The sequence below is a fragment of the Parasteatoda tepidariorum genome, chromosome X2 (genome assembly GCF_043381705.1).
Source record: "Parasteatoda tepidariorum isolate YZ-2023 chromosome X2, CAS_Ptep_4.0, whole genome shotgun sequence".
Classification (NCBI taxonomy): domain Eukaryota; kingdom Metazoa; phylum Arthropoda; class Arachnida; order Araneae; family Theridiidae; genus Parasteatoda; species Parasteatoda tepidariorum.
Genome location: NC_092215.1, coordinates 183,747 through 202,879, shown reverse-complemented (window position 1 = coordinate 202,879; position 19,133 = coordinate 183,747). Strand labels below are relative to the sequence as shown.

At 27.7% G+C, this 19,133-nt stretch overlaps 1 protein-coding gene across 3 annotated transcripts in view; it reads right to left on the bottom strand.

Annotated features, from left to right (window-relative positions):
* The window catches only part of LOC107440714 (uncharacterized), a 132,233-nt gene that overhangs the window by 67,142 nt on the left and 45,958 nt on the right, over window positions 1-19,133 (bottom strand). For all 3 annotated transcript variants that reach the window (XM_016053700.3, XM_016053699.3, XM_016053701.4), the window contains one exon: window positions 7,987-8,102. In XM_016053700.3, coding sequence (XP_015909186.1) covers window positions 7,987-8,102 — 116 coding nt within the window. The remainder of the gene's footprint in view (window positions 1-7,986; window positions 8,103-19,133) is intronic.

Sequence of the window (19,133 nt, the reverse complement as noted above, 5' to 3'; positions counted from 1 at the left end):
ATGTATGGGGAAAAAAATGTCAAACTACTTTTTTGGACTTTATATTTTAGTACAAATATAATTTCGAGAAAGTAACAGATTTTTTTATTAACAATTAGACTGTTTTTCGTAATTAAAAAAAATATTTTTTTATTTGTAATCAGAGCGTCAGTAAAAATAAATAAAAGGGACACCGATGTCCTACCTGTGTCAAGGGATTAATAATTGAGGGATTTATGAAGATTAAATTTATGAAGAAATTAAATATTATAAAATAAAAAAATTACTAATTATAAAAAATTATTTTCTATTCATAATAATTTACTTTATTTGAATTTTTAAACAGTTAAATTAAAATTCGGTAATATTTTATACTTGAAATAAAATATAATATCATTAACTTTGATCTTTATTTTACGTTTAAATCAGCTATAAAAATTTAATATAAATAATAATAATTTAGTATAAATTAGTCCTTGTTTATTTATTGATTGATAGGAGAAAAAAGTTGAAGAGTATCTTCATTTTTATTGATATTTTATAGATGGTTAATTGTTAGAAAAAGTAATTCCTTTAACTCTTAAATTAATGTATACACATCAGTACATTTAAGACATATGGGCACGTCAGTGCATTTAGTTAATAAAGTACAACGAAGCAGTACAGTACATCGTATTAGTATAGTACATCGAAGAAGTTTTCACGTCAGTGCAATTAAATATAAAAAACATTAGGACGCCAGTGCATATAAATTAAGGGACATCAGTAGATTGAAGAGTTATGAGCACGTCAGTGCAGTTAAATTAATATACGCTAGTGCAGGGGTGGCGAACCTTTATACACCAACGAGCCATTTTTTCTAAAACAATTTTTTAATGAGGTAGTAGACGTGCCGTCAAATAATTTTGACTTCGTGATTATTGGGAAAATAATAATACTAAATACTATCAACTCAAAACACTTTATTTACAATGAAAAAAAAAATACATTTTGCAATATCTCAGTTATACGAGTAATTCTACTTAAAGTTGTACTTCTGTTGCTGCAGATTCTAAAGAAGTACTTCTGTTGTTGCAGATAAGATGACAAATAACTTATATTATGTTGTAAGATGTTAGTTTAAGCAGGACTGTTAATTTTTTTGCTAGTTATTTATAGTTAGCTTGTTTTTATGGTTATTAATCGTTTTTTAGCATTAATTGTTAATTTTTTTATTAATTGTTTATTATTTCGTTTGTTTCTTGTGAATTTTAATTTAATTGTTACATATACTTCACAGTGTAATATCATTTGTGTAATAACAATTCATAGTGCAATAACAATTGTGATAGGTGGAGTGCCCAAAATATTGTGTCGCGTGCCATAAATGGCACGCGTGCCGTTGGTTCGCGATCCCTGCGCTAGTGCATCATAGTGTTGTGAATGTCAGTGCATCTAGTTAACTAAAACAAAGTATTAAAGTACGTCAGTACTTTTGATTTCATACATGGCATTGTATGTAAAGTTAGAAGTGTTTTTAGAATAAGATAATTTATGCACATCAGTGTATTCAGTTTAAGGGGCATCCCGTATTAAATTTATGTATATCAGTATGCTAAGTGAAATTATTATTCTTTTTTTATAATTTGTGGAATTATATAACTACATCAGTAGTTTTCTTTGCATCCAACGTTGTTTATAAACATATTATTCTATTAGTGTTCTAAATGGATTTGATTGTTGTTAATAATACTCTTTAGTAACTTAATCCTTTCATAATTTTGTATAAATGAAAATTCCTTTCAACTAAAAATCAAGGCTAAAATAGAACGAGCTGGGGGAAAAAACATTCATTTTCTCCAAGACATAAAAAAAATAATTCGGTAAGATTAGTAACGAATTGTTATCTCAATTAATGTCCTATTGTTTTCATCATAATCTAAAAATCATTTCTATCGTTTCTAAGTTTTAAGGGTCATTGAACTACTCCATAAAAAAATACAACGCTACTTTCTGCTCTTTAGCAACTCAAAATTGAAATTACTGAAATTCGCAAATTTTCGGAAATATTAAGTGCATACATGTGAGACCGAAATATTTTTTTGTTATTTATTTATTTATTTACGATTTGTTTAATGCCACGGGCAAACCTTTTTTTTTTTACATTATAGAATGTCGAAATATTTGGATGAGTCGTGATAACTCATGGGATAGAGCATTCGCCTATCAATGAAGTGAACCGGATTCGAATCCCAGCAATGACTGGTCAACCACAGTGCTGACGTAAATATCCTCAGCGGTAGACGTATCATGGTATAGAGTCTCCTTGCCATCAGGCTAACCGTTGGAGGTTTTCGTGGTTTTCCACGCCATGTAATGCAAATGCGGGTTATTTCAATCAAAAAGTCCTCCACGAAGTCAAATTTCTCCCAATACTTGTCTTCTGGATTGAGCTCAAAATTACAAGGTTACGGCGTTGAACATTAGTAGTCGTAAACCGAAAAAGTGGGTCAGCTGTTCAAAGAAGGTTATAAAAAAATAGTAATAAATATTTATGAGTCTGATTTTCGTTTTAATACGAAAAATGTCTTACCATTCATTTTTTGAAAACGTAAGTTAGATCTTATGCAATCAAAACGAAATCTATTGCGATCAAAACAGTACTTTTAACTATAGCCAAGGAGAATTTCTCTGAATTGAAAATGCACATTCCAATTTTTCGTGCGACACTAATATAAATGTCAAAAGGAATTAATAATGTAGTAGTTGCAAATAAGTATTTAAGAACTACTGTAAATGCGTGTCATGAATTGAAACCAGTTGCAATTTACATTGTAATTTTAAACCCATTGCTTTACCTTATTCAATTTTTGTTACATGTAGAAGTTATCAAAACTGTTCATCAACTTTATTCGTCAATTAATAATCCCACCTGAAATTTACAATGATTAGTCATATTCAAATAACCCTTTAAATTATCGTTTGCGATCCCACGGCACAAAACAAATAAATAAATAAACAATAGATAAAAAAATAATAATAACTATATTGTTAAAGTAAACTGTTGGGAAGGCCAGATAAATTTTTTTTTTTTTTAACTGGTTTAAGGGGTTAAGGCGGTTATTATTTTGAAGAAAACGATTACAAAATTACCTGTTCTTTTCGTCAAGAAAATTATGTAAAATTAAGTGTATGCATTCAATTTTATTTGTTAGATAAATTTTAAGCTTTCATGTTTGAGGAGTGCTGACATCTAGTTTTAAATAAACTAACTAACTAGTTTAAAATAATCTCTATATTACAAATAGTCTGGTACTGTCTTCTGGCGTATAGATTAAGAAATAAATATGTTTTCGGGTATAAGAAATAGATTGTTTAAATCTTTGCGGCGACTTACTTTTGAACACTTCGGACCGGAAATATCACGGGCACTAGAAAAAAGTGTGTGAAATTTCACCCCTCCATTTTGACGTAATCGGGAAGGAAGGGATTAAACAAAATACTTGAGAAAATACTATTCGTACCATATTTCACATATGGGGTAGCTACTCCCATATTTTGATAGTCGAGAATCCGAATCTGACAACAGAAAGATATATATACTAAGAGAAAGTGCGATTTTTAGCACTCATTAATTTGCATATTTAAGATCAACCTCTTGAACTATTGAGATTAACACTTGTGATTGATACGTGATTAACATTGATATGTGAAAATCTGATCATCAGAGGAAAATTTATTACAGGGCGTTTTTTTTTTCTCACTAAACTTGCAAATAAAAACGAAAGGAATTATATTGTCAAGGTCATTCCGTAAACAAGTTTTAATAACCCTATGAAAAAATGCAAATTAACAGCAAAAGATAATTTGCTTAAAAGAAAATCAGGTTTAAATCTAGTGAAATGTGGGAAGTCAATGAACCACACCCACATAACAAATAAGAAATGACCAATTAGAATATTTTATAGGAATCTACAAAGAGACAGCAGCAGAAGATTGATCCGCATTCTAACTTGTTTACAGTAAATGTTATTTGTTATTTTTCTAATCCCACCAGTGCGTTCTACGCTTTTTGCACTTTGTGAATTACGACAATAAGATAACCAAAACAAGCTAACATTTTTTTTCAGATTTCATCAGTTGATATTTTGTAAAGAAGTCAACGTCCTCCACCCACTTTAAATTTTCTTGCAGAACTATGAAATCAACTTCAAGGCGGGGGGGGGGGATAAGACTATAAACTGAACATGAAAGTTTTTTTTTTTTTTAATTTTATTTTTATGAAATTGCAATTGCAGAGATGCCAACTTGCTCCGGACAAACAATATATATTTTAAAGCGGTAGTTTATCAATTGTGATTCTTGGTTTAATAAATTCAATTTAGCAGATGTTTATCCACCACTATTTCTAAATAATTCGTAGGCTTACATAATTCTCCACTTTATAGCACTTATGTCATGCTATACCTTTTAAAAAGCAAGCTAAAATAGTCAAATATTTGAAAAATTTACTTGTAGTTATTTACCGTTTTTTTAATAATTTTGCCGTCGCCGGAGCAGTTGGCATCTCTGCAATTGATATCGAAAATAAATTATTTTGTATAATTAGTATATCTTTACAAATAACAAGTTAGTGAAAAAGTTTTTGCATCACGATCTGCAAATATTCGAACTTTCTGAACCTAATAAATCTTAAAAAGCATTGAGATGTCTTTACAAATACCATCAATAGCATCTTTACGCATGGGCACTGCCCGGCGGCCCCAGGCATTCAGGGGTCCTTGAGAATTTCACTTTTTATAAATTGTATTTAAAAAAAAGCCAAGAATAAACAGGAAAGCTAAGAAAATATTTAACACGATTTCGCTTCCTTGTTGCAGTATGCCTGTTGCATGTGACAGCAAACCTGTTTCCAGGCTAGCGTATGAGCATAAGAGCATGAGCAGTTTTCTTTTGTATCTAGTTTTTGCTTCATAGCTCATTTTATTATTAATTTTTTTAAATTATATTACTGTTTCTTTATATTTATATTGCTGTTTTTTATATATATATTAGTATTTTCTTATGTTTATATTATTATTTGATTGAATTATCGAACCTTCATAAATTGCCGAAATAAGCTCTGCGTCATATTTCTTACAAAATATTGAATTAATAATACAAAAAAAATTCTTTCTTTATTTATTAATTTTGTCCTATAAATTTGTCCATTCATTTATAATACTTAATTATCTAAGCTATTTATAGAAAGAAAATGCATTTTTTTCTGTATAATTTTTTTTAGAATATTACATGTATTTTTATTTTATTAAAAAAAAATTAATGAATGGAATATTAAATAATGCAAATAAAAAAGTTAGAAAAAATGCAGAACTGAAATTATTTTACACTTTACTATCAGAAGTCTTGTTAAGAAAATTACTATTATTTTTTTTTTCTCAAAACCTTATTGTGCATAATATTTAGAGTATTGCAAATGTACTAAATTTTCAACTTTACATTTTGTATAGAAGTGGAAGTGATAAAAAGAATTTTATTTCCATATAGAAATACCTCATTATAGTTTTTTGTCCTTATATTTTCACGTTGATAGGTATTTATGAGATAAATATTCCACAATACAGAATTTTCGAGTATTACACAACCTTCACTTTGAATTTTAAAATGGGTACCTTTTATTATTTTGCGACAATTTAATCCATGACCATTCGGTACCATTTTATGAGAGGTATAGGATTGTGTGAGTGTTTTTCTTTTTTCATTTATGCCTTACCTTTTCAAGAATTACTTTTGTCGAAAAAAAAGAAAAAAATTAAAGTTTTGTAAAAAAAAAAAAAAAAGGAAAAAGGATAGCGCTTTAAATATGCAATGCCACTTCCCTGCTGAATGGTCTAAAGTCGGGACGGTTAGCTGACATGACTACTGGTAGCTATAATCCGTAACAATCCACGCAAAAATTCCTAAAAGATTGATTTCAGTATCTTAACTATCAACGATAGGCACATGAAGCCTACCGCATAAAAGAGAAATATAATGAAAATTTTGTTTCTGTTTTTAAATCTGATTCGTTTACTTAATATACGAAAAATTACAAAAGTATTCCTAATCTTTCTTGCTTTTTTAAACTCATGAAAGTTCCACAGTGTAAGTAAGTCATAATATTAATTTGTCGCTATAGAAAAAAATTTCAGAAGGAAAAAATGAATTTGTTTTACTCATTTCTATAAATAAGTTTTATCTAATCAGGATTTCTTCACACTTCCATAGAATAAAAAATTTACACTCAAAAATATATATTAATTACATTAAAATATTTTTATTTTTTAATGCAAAAAATAAAAGCTAAAGATCTGATTTATCCTGCAAATAAAAATTTAAGTAGTTCTATTTATGAAGTTATTTCAACGAAACCTTAAGGTTTTGTCCACCTTTTCAGTATATATAAAATATTCTATATATTCAAAATTGTTATTTTTTTTTTTTAAATTTATAATTTTTATATTCAGATTTCAGCGAAAACATGCTAAAACTTTTCAATCAAAAATTTAGTTTTGGTAATAGTTTCCCATTTATGGTACTTAAACCAAGAGCAGTACTGAATTGAAAATACTTTTTTACAATTATAATTACCTACAGCTTCAACAAAATAATAAAGTTTATTGCCTTTTTCCCTCTAGCATTTGCTTTGCCTCTCTTTATAAAGCATCATAATAGTGTTTTTAAAAACAATTTTCTAATAAAATCGAAATTCCAGTATTTAAAAATAATTGCTTTTTAAATAATGGCAAATAAAAAGTAAAATTTGTTCTTCGTAAAAAAAAGTATATAATTAATTAAAAAATACAGCTTTCTAATCTTTTATCAGGCCACCTTTTTTCTTATTTCGCGGAACATTTTATTTTTATTTTTGAATAATATTAAGAACAATGCATTGATATTTTATTCTCCGTTTAATAAAATCAATTTGAAGTTATTTTTATTAGTATAAAAAGAATTAATTCAAACATCTTGATATTTATTTGAATGACAATTTAAGTCCTAGTTCACGTTAAGTTCTTCTCAAAATTCCGCGTAAGATTGACTATTAATATTCATTTCACTACTACTAAAGAATATCCACAATAAAGAGCAAAAAAAGTTAACTGCTACGAATGATTTCTAAATTTTTAGCAATTAATTAAAATGCTTTTAAAGAATTAATGTGTATGTCAATGCATTTTTCATAATTAACAAAACGCACTCAAATAGTTAATACCTCAAATGAGATTAGGATCTCGCTTTATAATTTTAAAAATTTATTGCAAACGAAATGGAATTTCTAAAGTTAGAAACACTGTCTTTAAATAAACACCTATCATCATATATTTTTAAAGATTTTAAATCAAAATTATTTTAAAAATTTATGTTGCTTTTTTATACATTTAAGAAAATACAACTACGGTTTATGTAAATAAGAAAATTTGAAATACATTTTTATTTAATTCTCCAAAAGTATTTTGAATTATTTGCTAAAAATTAGTTGCATAAATTTCTTCTTCAATGAGTTTATTTTACACATTATTAATTATACATGCACACGTAAACATAATATATATTTAAATACATATATGTTTAATTTTTGCTCTGCATTGCAGATATTCTCCAGTGGTAACAACATGACTATTAATAATCATTGCAAAGAAGTAGTTGCGTTCGGTATGAAGCCACCTTAAGTAAGATTGGCAACAAAAGCGCCATGTTAAGATTGGAAACTGAAGTGCAAAGGTACAAGAGTGGCAACTGAAGTGCTCAATATTTCAACTATAAAAAGTTAATTTTTGGGTAACTTACTGATGTTTTGTTAATCATGAAATATTAGGCATTCTCCCCAAGAAAGGAACCGAATATTTTTGCAGTATATGTGGGAGACATTTACTTAGAAATATAATTCCTTACAATTCTCTTACCTGCAATCCATGTCTAAATTTTAAATTCTGCAGTACACACATATTTTCTGTTCAAAAAATTGTTCAAAACTAGAAAACTCACTTTTCCTTTGCGATTCATGTAGAACTTTCCTGAGATGATCTCCGGGTGGGGCACATCGTTGAACAGAAAGTTTACTGAACTCCTGCATCCATTCACCAGATATGGCTTTAAGTTGCCTATTAAAAATAAATAGAACTAAATAATAAGAATAAACTACCCAAATAAGGATACGAAACAATTGAACTACCATAACCCAAATAATACAGGCTAATTCAAAATGAAAATAGCAATTACAAACGGCTATAACTATTTAATGAAAAAAAATTTATCGATATAATTTACACAAAATGTAGAAAAATTTTGTATGCATGCGTCACAGATTATCTAAGTGACTTCCCTTCGACACACGGACAACATCTAGGCCAGGGATGTCGAACCAATGGCACGCGTGCCATTTATGGCACCCGACACAATATTTTTGGCACGCCACCGATCACATTTGTTATTACACTATGAATTGTTATTACATAAATGCTGTTACCCTATAAAGCATATGTAACAATTAAATTAAAATTCACAAAAAACACGCAAAATAATAAACAATTATTAATGAAAAAAATTTACAATTAATGCTAAAAAAGCAATTAATAACCATAAAAAACAATCTAACAATAAATAACTAATAAAAAAATAAACAGTCCTGCTTAAACTAACATCTTACAACCTAATATAAGTTATTTGTCATCTAATATGCAACAACAGAAGTCACACTGATGTTACTTTAAGTTGAATTACGCATATAACTGAGACATTGCAAAATAATTTTTTTTTCAATGTAATTAAAGAGTTTTGAGTTAATAGTATTTAGCATTATTATTTTCCCAATAATCACAAAGGCAAAATTATTTGACGGCACGTCTATGACCTCATTAAACAATTTTTTGGAAAAAATGGCACGTTGATGTATAAAGGTTCGCCACCCCTGATCTAGGCGGTAGTTCATTTCACGCTTACCATTTTATTAACAAATAAATAAAATTGCATTTCAAAAAGATATTTAATCACTTTCTAAGTAGCCGAGGTGCTCCAAATTCAACTTGTATTCTATGGAGAAAACAAGTTATAATTGCTTCCGAATCACTGAAAGTTAAATTTATAGTCATTTTTTGCAGGGAATCTTTTAATGAAAATAAAAATTTTCAATTAACTCTTTGAAAGATTTTTAATGCTAACCTCATATTTTGTGATCCTAGAGCCAAACCTAGAAAGTTTTGTTGTTTTATTGTTGACAATTCTGTTGTTAAAAAAATTTCCTGGTCCACAAGCTGTTTTTTTTTCATTCTAATTTCTAAAAAAACATTATTCTAATTTTTATTCAAACTTTCTGGGTATTTTTGCTCAAAGTTAAGTGAAAAATATTTTTATTGTGGATCTCAAGTTAATATTCATATGAAAAACATAGAATTTTAAAGAATTTTTAAAGGGAATACAAAACATACAAAAAGCAGCGACATACATACTTTTTGGGCTTTCTGCGACAAACTTCTCTAGCACTAATATCTTTCTGCAAGATACTTTTAATAATAACAAATATACATGTTACTAATTAAAAAAAAGCGATAATTACCCCCCCCCCAAAGCGATAGAATCATTGCTTTAAAAATTAAATATTCATTAGAGCGATTCGAATTTTCCATATTGTCAGAAATATATCGGAATATTTAAAAACCACTCGAAAATCAATAACATCCAAAAATGCAACATTAAATTTTACGTGTAGCAATAATATTAACTGAGAAATAACTGGAATTTCAAAAACCCTGTGGAATTCGGTAGCAATAACAATAAAAGGTCGAAAAAAGATGAAATCGTCGCATTAAAAATAAATAATTGATCAGTTTCGCGTATGATAAAATTGCATAAAAAGCGACAGGATTTGTTTTTTTGTGTTTTTTTTAAGAAACGTGAAAATTCGTAACAATAAATATCGAAAAAGCGATCGAAATACCGCATGGATTAATGAGAATATCGGCTCATAACGAATGATTTCTTGAATCCGCTATTCGTGTGCCGTAATAAATATAGTGCTAAAATATCTACTGGAGCTCTGTGCTTTTTGACAATATAAATTGCAATCATTTTCCGACCACTATAAACAGAATTCAATACCATTTTATTGACAAATAGAAAATATCTCAAAAAGATATTTGATCACTTTCCTAGTAGCCGAAGTGCTCAAATTTAACTCTTAGTCTATGGACAAAACAAGTTACGATTGCTTCCAAATCACTGAAAGCTAAGTTCAAGGTCATTTTATCACTGACAAGAACTTTTCGTTAAAATAAAAATCAAATCCTTCTTATATTGAGTTTTGTATAAAAGTGGTTGACTGATATAATGATTAGTTTATTACAGACATTATGCTTTTATATTGTATTGTATTGAACACTAATTTAAATGTCAATTTACAAATAGTCTGAAACATAGATTAAAGAAAAAATCTAGCAGCTTATAGTTTATTGATAATTTTCTTATTTTGTTTACATAATCTGCTTGCTGGAGCAAAACGATTGTTGTTTCCCTGTCAGTCTGACCTCAGCACAGTGAGTGAGGGTTTAAACGCAAATATTTTAAAATGATTGTAATAAGTGGCGAACCATATACAAAAGACAAAAATTTAATTATAATCAATTGGAAAAGTTGTCTTTAAAAACAATTTAATTCAAAAAAATAACTTTTATGTCAAATTGTTCTATTTTAAATCAATTAAATTAAGAAAAACAACAGTTACCAACCAATACCAAAGATACAGACGAATTTTTAAATTTATTAATAGTTAAAATGAATTAACTTATCTTTTTTATCGTCTTCAGAATCTTTGATGTGCACACATAATCTAATATTATCTTAATTATGATTTTAAAGAAGGATTAGGAAAGGCGAATTCACTAACAGAATACAGTGAATTCTCACTTATGCACCAGACTTTGGGATCAAGAGAATAAGGCGGGAAAAATTCATAAGTCAAAAGTCCATTCAAAGTTCTAAAACGCAATATAAATTTCAATGAGAGCATACATAAAATTATTTCAAGAGAATAAACGTTAACATTTATAATGGTTTTATGTTTATACTATAACTATACAAAGAAGAAAAATTGTAATTTACCTAATAATTTATTTATCTATAAAATAGTACATAATAGATGTTTGTTTACTTATTTATTTTTTGCCGAAAATTTCAAAAACAGTAAATTTATACAAATAAGAAAAAGTAGCTAAAAAACTTTCAGTAGCTGAATTAAACTGCAAATAGTCATAAATAGTTGCTAAACCTTCTAACGCGTTTTTATGATTTCGAGGAATTTTATCGTCATCACCGTTTTTGCAAAAACTGAATAGTAATCGTGATAACTTACATTCCTTTATCAAAAACAAATGTTTTAATTAGTGGTGGAGAAAAAACGGTGCGTGATAAATTTTTAAGGCATGTGTAAGAGTCAACACATTCTGCACAATAGGTTGTTCTATTATGGTCACCTAACAGGCCACCCTTTTTTCTTTATTTACCCAAGATGTATATCTGACTGTAAAAAAGTGATCTTTCATATTCTAGGTGACCTTCTTCTAGAAAGTGTAGGAGTAAAATTAATAGTTGTTGTTCATTTACGTCGCACTAGAGCTGCACAATGGGCTATTGGCGACGGTCTGGGAAACATCCCTGAGGATGATCTGAAGACATGCCATCACAATTTTGATCCTCTGCAGAGGAGATGGCACCCCCGCTTCGGTAGCCCGACGACCTGCACGCGAAGTCGAGCACTGTAAAATTAATAGATGGGCTTAAGCTAAGGTTTTTTCCTTAAAGATGGATAGGTTTTCAATATGGGTGGCATAACAGATAAGACACCTTATTCAAAATCATAGGAAACATTTCTTCCTAGAAACAATAAAGGTGAAAAAGTCTCAAGGGGAAGAAAAATGAACTAATTCACTAGATCCAGCAACATATTTCATTTATCATTCATATATTTAAATAACAAAAATTGTTTATTTGCTTTAATTTTTAATCTAAAAACTTTTTTCTAAAAAAATGTGATTCTTTTTCCTATTTAAAGGGGGGGGGAATTAAGTTTTTGTCTATTCTAAAAAACAATTTCGAGCGTAATTGAAATATTTATTTTCAGAACGACGCATAAACAAATGATAATTATCATTAATTTCCTATATAATGATCAAGGACCTTTGAAACTTTCGTATATATGAAAAAGGCGCATAAAAGAGGTGGTGCCTAAGTGAGAGGTCACTGTATGTTGTTTTATATTACAATAATGGTTATTAATTTTCATTTTAATAGTTCTTTGCCCTATTCAATGAAAAAAAGTGTTATATTTTTAAATTATATTAATGTAAATAAAATATTTTTTTATATTAAGTACAATAACATTTTGATTATGAAAACACAATCAATATTTAAAAACCAACCTTCTTATAATTTCCTTTAAAAAGCAACCTTTCAAATATCTTAAAAAATAATAAGGTTAGAGAAAGATTTTTTTAACGATAAAGTACTGATTTGAAGGATCTTGGAACTAACCTATACAGTATTAAATGCCTTCCAAGACATTATTTTGCAAAAACAAATTTTGCAATAAGAAAATATATTTTTAGTCTAAGCAAGTAAAAGGTCTCGTAAAAGTTAATTCTTAAAAAATAAATAAAATGTGTCAGTAAATTTAATTTATGGCAACTAAAAAATACTGTTAATAACACCTACACTTCGCTTATTTATCTATTCTTAAATCGCAGAAAATCTTTCAATTTAAGGCAAAAAATACATCCTTACGAAAAAAGTGTTAAAAGTATATATTGAAACTGGTTAAAGTGGAAACTGCTAAAGTGGAAAGAGCTACACCAATGCACAGAAATTGGCAACTATTTTTTCTGTATTAAATGAAAGGGAAGGACAACCCGCTCTCACTGCCCTTTGATGACATTGTCTTTTTATTCATATTTTATTTAAAAAATTAACTGCTTAAATGATAATTACACATTTTTAAAATAATCTATGATAATAGGTTCAATTCTGATACCATTACAAATATTTACTTTGTTAGGATTATTCTCAACTGGTTAAATTTTTATATGTTTCTCTTTTTGGAAGGAGGGTGTATTAATAAATTTTTTAAGAGTTGTTAAATTAAAAAATTATTTTTTAAAAAAACACCTTTTTTTAAAAAAATACACCTTTAAATATTTATTTTTCTCATAATTTTCAGGAAAAAGCTCTCAAATTTAACAATAAAATTTTTTTGTTCCTGAAAAAAATATGTGCACAATGATTGTATTTTAGCATGTCTTTCTTTTTTTTTTTTTCATTAACTACAAATTTCTCTCTCATTTTGATAATGAGTTAGAATTACTTTTTGAAATATATACGTAAAATAGTATTACAGGGTAATTTAACAATTGTTGAGGATCAAATCCAGCTATTACATAATATTACACATTTTGATAAATATTTACGGTGTTAAGTAAGAGCCAAACTCAATGTATCCTTTCTGTGAGGAAGCACCTTGCCCTTTTTCATTCCAAGGGAGAACTCTGTAGTATGTGTGTAATGAAGAATATAACAAAAATTTTTAGTAAAAAAAAAAAGGAAATAAATAAATAAAAATGAAAAGAAATTTCTTCAAAGATGTAAACGATGTTAGTATAATAATGTAAACTTGTCATTTTTTGTCTTTACATCTATACCAGTTATATATAGACATTACAGGAATCGTGGTACGGTCGAATCTGTCATTGATTTTTTTTTTTTTAAATTACAACTGTTCTTATCTAATTCTTGTGCTTTGCATGTAAGGAAAACATATGAATTTCAGAAAGCATCACCATTAAAGTAATTTAAAAAGTTATTAAAATATAAAGTTATTAAAGTATTGGAAAATTATTTACTTTTTCAACTAGCAAATTTGGAGCAAAATTTTTTTATTACTGAACTGGTTTCAATTTCATTACATGTTATTGTTCTGATGCATATTTTCATTTGAAAAATATAGTAAAATTTGAATTTTTTTTTGTCGAAGGAATACAGTTAAAAATTTAATCATAAAAGTAAAGCGAAAAAGAAATAGAAATACTATTGATAAATTCGTATCAGTATGTAATATTTTTATATATTCAAAAAAGTAATTTTTCCTCTATACCTTTCCTTGAAACAATAATTTACATTAGAATATCATAATTATTTTAAATAAGTAATAAAATTGAACACCATAACATAAAGAAGAAAAAGAAAACAAACAGAAAGTTTTTGAAAATTGATTAAATATTTCCTAAGAAAAGGTGTGAGCAAAATAAAAAAAATGAACACCCTGAATAATTTTTCATTTTTAAAAGTCAGATTTTCATGTACTAGGCGTCAATCTTAATGGGTTCGTGAGTCGAATCTTAATGTGCTAAATAATTAATACGGATGATATTTTAATTACATAAATTACAAAATCAGACATAAAAACCTACTTTCTCTAAATAAATATACCTTATTTCTGATCCTTAAAATTTAGATGTTTGCTTGTCGAAGTTTGGAAAATATGGTCGCAATTGTTTAGGCAGGAGAACAGTTAAAAGTTAGGTCCACTTAAAGTTATTTTCTCTTTTCGCGCATTTCGTTAAATCTAGAAAAACTAACTTTAAATTTATGTATTTTTTACTATGTTGCAATATATTTCAAAAAGAGTTATAGTAATATCACTGTTTTAATATTTTTGTGAAGACAGCGTTTGAATTTTAAGTTACGTTTTACGCATATAAGTGCAAATGATTTAATTTTAAGCATTAAGTGATTTTTGTTTCCTTATTGTACTTTTATTTTTTTACTTGTTTGTTTCTACTTTTAGGCGAAAAGTTTGTCACAAAAACTGATATCCTTTCATTCTAAATATTAAGAGCTGATTGCGCATCCTCATTATGAGTATAGCATGTATTTAAAAGTAATTTTTCTTCTATACCTTTCCTTAAAACAATATTTGACATAAAAATACATAATTTTTAAATCAATTATTTATTATAAATCAGTCCATGCAATAAATTTATGATGTATGTAAAGAGGCCCGTAAATGATGCTCAGAGTGCTTTTCTCAGAAGTCTATGAAAATAGATTCAATTTTTATTGATATTTTAAACTTTCCTTATAATATAACTATTTAAGAACAATTAAGAGTAGAACTGTTTAAAGAGGGTTGCAAAATGTTCGATTTATGTAACTTTTTTTTATCCTATATTATTTGAAATAAGTATTATAACACCTAATTTAAAATGTCCTTCTACTCTATATAAAACTATTTCAAGATGATTATAAAATCGAAATAAGTTGTATAACATCTGAAGTTAAAATTAAACGCAAGCAAGCTTATCCAAACAATAAAAAGTAAAAAGTAATAAGCAGAATTTGTGATTTTTTTGATTTTTTTAAAAAAAATCAAAAAAGTCAGATTTTTTCGATTTAAGTCGGATTTTTTTGATTTAAATAAGACTTTTTTTAATTTTTATTCAAGTACACTGTAAGAACTTTGATTTATGACTAAAAAAACTTTCAAAATGTTAATCAAAATTAAATTAATATTAAAACTATATTATAAGAATATTTTAGAAGCTCTAACTACCTAAAATTTTTTTTCATCTTAGTACATAGTTTTGAATGCCTAGTAACTACTTTGAAACAAACGCATGATTGAAATTTAAAGACTAGATGAAATAGAGAATTTAAAGAATATTTTAACTATTAAAACAAAGTTTCAATTACCAAATCATAATTTTAATTTAAAATAGTGATTTCTTTTTTTTCCTCTTGATTTTTAAAATGACTAATTAGATGTAACAGATTGTGTTTGTAAATGTAGTCATTCATAAAAAATAAAAAAAATATTTAATCTAGATATTTTTATATTAAAATATTTATTTTTAATCCTATATCAAAATAGGTAAGTTAAGCAAAAAAAATTCTTTTTAAAAATCTATGTACTCATTTAAATTTTCTTTCTCACAAAATATCTTTATAGAAAATCTGATAATGTCAAAGATACTGTAAACATATTATGAGAAAAAAATACTTAAATGTTTACTTTAATCTGTACTTTCAATCTCAAGAATCAAGACTTTTAAAAATGTAATTACAAATGTGTTGTAATTTAACACATACCAAGAAAGTAATTTCGTTAGCTAAAATTAATTAATGTAGCAATTGACTTAAAATAAATTTCAAAACTAAGAAAAGAAATAATAAAAGTATCAATAATTTAAAACACTGTTTTTTAACTTTTTAAATCAATATATACATAAAAAAAAATCAGTTGATTTAAATCAATGATTTTTCAAAAAAAATCATTTGATTTAAATCATGATTTAAATCGTAATTAAAATCAAGCTGTATTAAATCAACAAACCCTGGTAATAAGAGTAGTGTTTTTTTTATTATTTTATTCGATGGATATTCTTCTTAACTATTTTTTATGTCTGTTACTTTTTAAAATAATTTTCGGTATCTATGCCCAATTTGTTCAACCCTATTATTAAACAAAAACTATCATTTTAAGTACATAAATTGACTATTTTGATTGTTAATAACACAATATTATAATTATTGTGATTCTTTTATAATGGTAAATCATTGGCATGATGTTAATTATCTCAACCGTTAAGAATAGCATTAATGACTATTTACCTAAACTTTATGTTAAAAATTGATCTTTTTAGTTATTTTTTTAAATATATTGTTTCTCTATATTACCTGCATTATTAATTGGAGAGGGTTCAACTCAGTGCTAACTAGAGTGTAGGAGTGTTGTAGCTCTCAACAACATCAATCTAAGGTTAAATCTCATGAACAGCGTTTTCAAGATTTGCAAATGGACACATAAAAAGTCTCTCGTTCTATGTGGATCTTTGCAGTCTGCTCAAAATGTCATGAATTAATCCTGGACAGTATGATTTTTTCCTTGTGCTTTTCAATTTTCTAAAGGTTTTCGGTTTACTGGGTCCTGTTTGACTTCGGAGTCACAACAACATACATGCATACTTCTTCCATTTAGACAGGAAGAAGACTTTCTTGTATATTTAAAGTGAATGTAAATTTTATGATTTATTATTCTATATTTGATTTAATAAATTTTAGTTAACATTGTATTTCACCGCCATTATACCTAAACAATTTAAGTAAATTTATTATAAAATCTGTTAATTACGCGGCGAAAAAATCTGGCAAGATTAAATTGAGTTTGGATAATGTACTTATTATGCCTAACATTCCTTTACTTTCGTATATTTTTGTAAAAATAGCATATTAGAAATTTACTAAATTTAGCTACAAACTTCAAAAATTATGTATGTTTCATGTTTACATCAAAACATTATAAAGTACTTGATTTCAATCTAAGCATGTCTGCAATATAAAAATTATGTTGCTATGAAATTTGTGAAATTATAATAATAAATAATAAGAATAATAATGAAAATATAGCCACTTATCTATTTTTATTGTTCGAAGTTCTCAGTTAAAATATTTTAGTTTGATTCATTTTAAAATTTTAATGTTCCAGTTGTTTTTAAAATATATTTTGTACTATCTTTTTACTCTTACACAACTGATGCTTAATTTTTTTTTATAGTTTTATTAACTCACTTAATATCTGAAAAATGAAGAGCCCCAATGATTTAATAGGTAAGTGTTAGCTGTCAATTTTTGACCCCAAATCCATATATATATAATACACTGGTGGATAAAATTAAAAGACGGAAAGCATTTTCGCACATTTCTATGACGCTATTTCTGGACGGTTATTGATATAGAGCAGAGATGCCAACTGCTCCGAACATGCCAAAATAATTAAAAAAACGGTAAATAACTACAAAGTAAAATTTGCAATTATTTGACTATTTTTGCTTGCCTTTTAACAGTTATAGCATGACTTAAATACTATAAAGTGGTGAATTATATAGGCCTACGAATTATTTAGAAATAGTGGTGGATAAAAATCTACTAAATTGAATTTATTAAACCATAAATCATACTTGATAAACTACCACTTTAAAATATATATATGCTCTCCGGAGCAAGTTGGCATCTCTGATAGAGGGAACCTGAAACCCGATACCCTCCCAGCAACATTATCGAAAGGGACCATTATGCTGGTGGAGGACTCATGGTTTGGGCAGGGATCATACAAGATACCCGCACACCGCTCCATATGTTTGACAATGGTTCCGTGAATAATAAAAAGTGGAAACATGGCTTATGCATGGCATATCTTCTGGGCTAAAGGGCTGAACTGTGTTTTTTACATAAAAAATATATTAATTTTGAATGACAAAAAATATATTAGTTTTTCTCAGTTCATTTATTAATAATTTATTTAAATAACTATCAATTGCCCAGAAGGTTAAATATTTATTTAGCTCCAATAATTGTTAAGTAATTGAATTAATATTCTTCATAAATAATTAGATACTTCGAAATAAATAAAATAATTAGATTTGGGGTTTTCAATTATCCTTGTAACTCGGTCAATGACCTCTAGTAACCCTCAATAAACTGAAGGGATGCTACTGGATGCATACAGATTGCTGGCCGTCAATTGTTGTTTCATTGATGACTATTTACTGGGTAGCACTTCAAAAAATTTCGGCCAATCACTCACCCTGTGCTTTTTAGGAGATGAATGCTTGGTCGAAAGCTGCTGGCCAACCATTCACTTTTGTACTGGTGCAGGTGACGGAGTGCGGGCACTAACTCATCGCTTTAGCTGCTGGTTCCCAGCAGTTTTGTGATGTTGAACAACAGCTTTGTGTTTGCTGGATAGTATTAACCAGCCGTCGCTGGGATTCGAATCCCGTTCACCTCATTGGAAGGCGAACGCTCGCTCAGAACAATTTTATTTTATTTATAACAATCGTTGAACAGCCGACCCAATTCTTTGGGTTTAAAACTACAAATGTTCAACTACGGAGACTTGTAATTTTGAACCAAAACAGAAGACAAGGGAACTCCTGGATCAAGTATTGGGAGAAATTTGCCTTCGTGGAGGACTTTTTGATGAAACTAATTCGCATTTGCGCTACATGGAGAGGAAGACCACGAGGACCTCCCTCGTTTAGATTGACGGCAGGGGACTCAAACCCCATGATCCGTCTACCACTGACGATATTTCA